Genomic DNA, 4,686 nt, shown 5'->3' on the forward strand with positions numbered 1-4,686 from the left:
CAAGTAAAGTACAGATACCCAAAATTTCTACTTAAGTACAGTAACAAAGTATTTGTACTTAGTTAGTTTACAGCTCTGGCTACAGCAGGCCTCAGGTTCATGTAGCAGGTCACAAGATGACGGATTAGCTTGATGTGCCTCAAACTCCAGAGCAGGGTTATATTCAGATTATAATTTTCTTTAAATCCTTAATAAAAACACTAAAACAGACAAACAACTGACTGAGACAATAAGCAAAACTTGATAACAATTTGAAAAAAATATGATCAGAAGACACAAAACTCGAATTTCTGCACAAAACCTGATCTTAATGATGAAATGAATTCCARGACGTGTGGAGATGATCGGATCTGAACTGTTTTTAAAAGTATTTAAGAAAGTTGTTTATATAAACCATTCAGTTTTTTGCACTGCTGCTCATTACCTGATTCCTGCTTCATTAGGCTGTTTATGTGTCGATGTGATGTGTGTACATTATGTCATGCATTATAACAAACAATGAAAAGTTTTTTCTTCATGTTTTTTTTAGAGCTGACGCTGCCTCAGTTTTAYARCTTCCTACATGAGATGGAGAAAGCCAAGGCCAGCATGGAGTGTTTCAGCTGATTGTGTCTTTTTCTTTGTCTGCAAGTGTAAAAAGTGTCTGCGTCTGTGTATTCATACATTTATATGTGTCTACAGATGATTTTGTGCTCGTTGATAACTTGTTTTTTCACTCTTGAATCTAAACACAAAATTCAGTGATTTACTGTTGAACATGAATCTTCCAATAAAACTATTTTAAAGAAAACACTTTGTTTCTGTTTCAACTTCAATAATTCACTAAAGAAGCTGCTGTCATCTTGTTGAATACAAGGGGTTTTGATTTACACCAGTACACACTTCAGCTGTATTATGTGTTTCTACAGTCAGTTTACTGTCATCAATAAAAATATAACAGGTTTAATCATTTAGTAGACAGAATTATACAGGCTCATTYGTACAGTATGAAGGATCATCTTTCATACGACCTCTTGACCACACAGGTCATACCTCTGCCTGGCCAAAAAACAAGTGTCCACCTGGATCTAACAGGTCTGTTCTGTAGGAAAAGGTTCTTTAGATGTTCGCAGCAAACAAGATGGTGTATCTGTCAGAATACAGGAAGGAGGACAGGAGGTATTCACTTTGACTGGAGAAGTCAGCAGGTTTATTTCCCTTTAATGCTCAGTGTTAACAGCAGTCTGTAGTAACAGATAATTTTAACATAAGGCCCAATGTATTACAGCAATAGACATTTAACTAACAAGAACTTGAATATGTCTAATAAAATAAACTTAAATGTTTGTCTGTGCATATACATGTCCACAACATAAAATTATATATAGATATATTCAATCCCCCTGACTTAAACACAAAGATAACTCAAATTAAGCACAGTTACAGTGAAATGCTATGAACACAGCCGTTTCCCTGATTTAAACTATGAAAAGGACTTTGGCGCCACCGTGTGGCCAAATAAAATTACTACAATATGGCGGCATTTAAATCATTCCAACACAAAGGAAAGTAATTAAAAASGCAGCGAAAATCCAGCTTGTAAATAAACAGATTTATGGTAAACTTATGTTTACCTGTGACCCTGTCACAGATCATTTTATTTATAGTATTTATTCATTTCATTTTAAAAAACAAAACATTACATACAACAAAACAATACAAATAAAATAAAATGAAAGCAGCAGAAGAAAAATATCTTACATCTGCTCCTATTTACAAAAATATTAATTTCAAACAATAAACCAAATCATAAAACAAAACTTAAGAAATTCAACTCCTCAAACAGTGACTCATACAAATACAAATTAAACAATTTCATGTTTCTTTGACAAATTTGCTTTGATTTTTTTAAATGAATTAATTGATTCAATGCTTTTATAATCATTTCCAGATTATTCTATAGTGTTTTACAGCAGCCAGCTCTGTTATACCAGGACAGCTGAAAACACCTGTTATTTCCCCACTGTGGGATCAATAAAAACGTTTTTTTATCTTATGTTTCTCCACTTTTTGCACCAAATTAATCTGAGGAGTTGATCAGCCCTGCTGTAAGTGTTTCTTCGTAAGGAAGACTATCAAATGGTTTCACCAAAATCCGGTCCACAACATTCAAACTGTCTGACATTATGTGCAGCTTGTTACTGCGAGGCTAGAGTGAAGTGTGTCCATCTGTGAGTGCTTTGTGACGGTGGACGAGCTCAGCAACACCCGATGCACAGAAACTGTGATAGACGTCAGAGTGATAGAAGTCTGTCTCCAAACACAAGCAGATACAAAACAACCAGAAATAAAAACTCGATTTGTCACTGGTCGTTTTTAACAAAGAAAATGCAGCTAAAAGGTTTAATAAAGTCTCCAGTTCAGCTCAGAACAGAAACAAAACTAAAAACTGCTCCACTGAATGTTTACACCAAAAGATCTCTGATTCGTTCATTTCGCTGTCAATCAAAAAGGGATTCAGCCTCAGACAGATCATCCAATCATCATACAGAAGCTGAGCGTCCGAACCAGCCCCCTGCTCCATAGACCCCCAGAGACGCTGAGCGTCCGGGGGCGGGACAAAGCCAGCATTTATCCAATGACTCGTCTCGTTTCGCTGCAGTCTTTGCTTCACTATTGAAGTCTGTAGACGCTCAGCGTCCGACTGTTTAAAGCTGTGAAGCTGCAGGACTGAGGGAGAGGAAAGCTGCGTCGTTACTAGTGATAAGAAGCTGATTCTGAACAAAGGTTGAGCACCTTGTAGTGCATATTTAGTCATTGACATGAACACACAACAGTGTGTATTTTATCTTTTTATTTATTTTTTCATTTTATGGGAAGCTGAGCTTCCCTTGCAGTCTTAGAGAAATCCCCTCTGTCTCAATTCATGGGTTGCAGCCGCCGTGGACCGGTCGACGTCGGATAGCAGTCGACGTGGTCCGTAGGCTGCTCCTGTAGGCTGCTCCTGTCGGCTGCTCCTGTCGGCTGCATAAAACGACTGTAAATTGGGACGGTCTATGGATGACGTATGTTTACGTGGCCATGTGCTGCGCCGTTACCAGAGTTATACGTTGATACGTGAACTGTATTTATGCTCCACAAGCTAATATCTGCTAACCAGTTCAATAAATAACAGTGATTACATGGACTTTATAAGATTATTTTAATTTTAAACTGTTACATTATGTTCTGCTCAGATCACATTGAGCTAAATAAGATCAAATCTGCTGACTTGTGTTGTAAAATGAGACGTTTTCCTGTTTATCTTCTGTTAATAAATCCATAACACAAACAGCTTTTCTGACATTATTTAAAACATTAAATAGATTATATAAACTGTAAAATATTAATAATAATTGTGTTAATGTTATTATTAATAGTTTTAATGATTTCTACATGGTCAGTCCTTTTTTTCTGCTCTGTTGTCAACATGTACAGTGATGGGAAATCCAGAGTCTTTAGCGTTAGCTGTTAGCTTCTCCAGCTGATCACATGGTCACCTGGTTTCTGAGCTCCAGCTGTTCTATAGAACCTCCTTGGGCAGTGGTCATGTCCCCCTAGTGGTCTGGCTTAGTTACTGTTTGCAATCGATCTTTTTGGTGTTCCATGCATAATGTCTGTTATTTTGACAGATAAAAGAATTGTACTTGTGAATTTGTGATTCGTACATGTGATGTTTGTAGCTTTTAAATTTGTATTCTCACAGAAAACATATTTGATTTTACATGAAAACAAATACAAATCTAAAATTTATGCACATTTATTGTACAAATCTAAAATATACGCACGGTTATTGACTTAAATGTACAAATTTAGACTCTTACACGTACAATTCTTTCTGACTGTTGTCTAACCCCTGTCTCGTAGCATTTCCGCCATCACCGTGTAGGAAAAATCAGTTCGAGCTCTTATTTTGAAGGCCAGCCGCTACCGGAAGTCTCCTAAAGCTGCGTAGTGACGTAATGTGACGCACTTTTTAGCAACGAGCGAACGTCCTTCTCCTGTCGATTGGTAAGACGAGTTGAACTCAGTTATATTGAGCTGTAACAGCTCGGTAAATGATGAGATGTGGAGACAGCAGGTAAAAACAGAGGAAGAAGAGAAGCTGGAGGATTTGATCAGAGCTAAAGATGAAAACATGAAGATCAAGATAAAAGCAGTTTACAGCCTCAACCATCAGCTGCAGACATCAGGTTTGTGTGTTTTTAKTCTTTCTGTTCACCGCGGTAAAGCTAGCCGGCTCTGACTCCAGCCGGCCCAGCGCACAATCTACAATTGCGCGGTAACTCAAGACATTACGGTACACCTATTTACGTGCTGCTTTCACAATAAAAGCGCACATCCGGTCCATGTTTGACCTACTCAGAATAGCTTTCCAGCCGCTGCATTTGCAAACAGAAAATAATATATGCTGAAAAACTAATACAAAATAAAAACGAATATCTATCTATCTGTCCGTCCGTCCGTCCGTCCGTCTGTCTGTCTATGGTTACAACCAGATCTGATGTGTAATTTCAAAATAAAAGACTTTCAAAAATGTCAATTTTTTATTGTCCCCCCTAAGTTGCCGTGCCCATTGCTGAGAAACTCTCTGTTTCCAAAGACTGCTACACATCAGATCTGGTTGCCACTTTCTGGTTCTGTTCTAGAGTGTCCCTCTGTCACCCC

The 4,686-nt window shown here is 37.7% G+C and overlaps 1 protein-coding gene across 2 annotated transcripts in view; it reads left to right on the forward strand.

Moving 5' to 3' along the window:
- The window catches only part of commd7 (COMM domain containing 7), a 36,978-nt gene extending 36,186 nt beyond the window's left edge, over positions 1 to 792 (forward strand). For both annotated transcript variants that reach the window (XM_014003930.1, XM_014003931.1), the window contains exon 9: positions 530 to 792. In XM_014003930.1, the coding sequence (XP_013859384.1) occupies positions 530 to 606 (77 nt within the window). In that variant the 3' untranslated portion in view covers positions 607 to 792. The remainder of the gene's footprint in view (positions 1 to 529) is intronic.
- The last annotated feature ends 3,894 nt before the right edge of the window (positions 793 to 4,686 follow it).

Source organism: Austrofundulus limnaeus, unplaced genomic scaffold (genome assembly GCF_001266775.1).
Source record: "Austrofundulus limnaeus strain Quisiro unplaced genomic scaffold, Austrofundulus_limnaeus-1.0 Scaffold21, whole genome shotgun sequence".
Classification (NCBI taxonomy): Eukaryota; Metazoa; Chordata; class Actinopteri; order Cyprinodontiformes; family Rivulidae; genus Austrofundulus; species Austrofundulus limnaeus.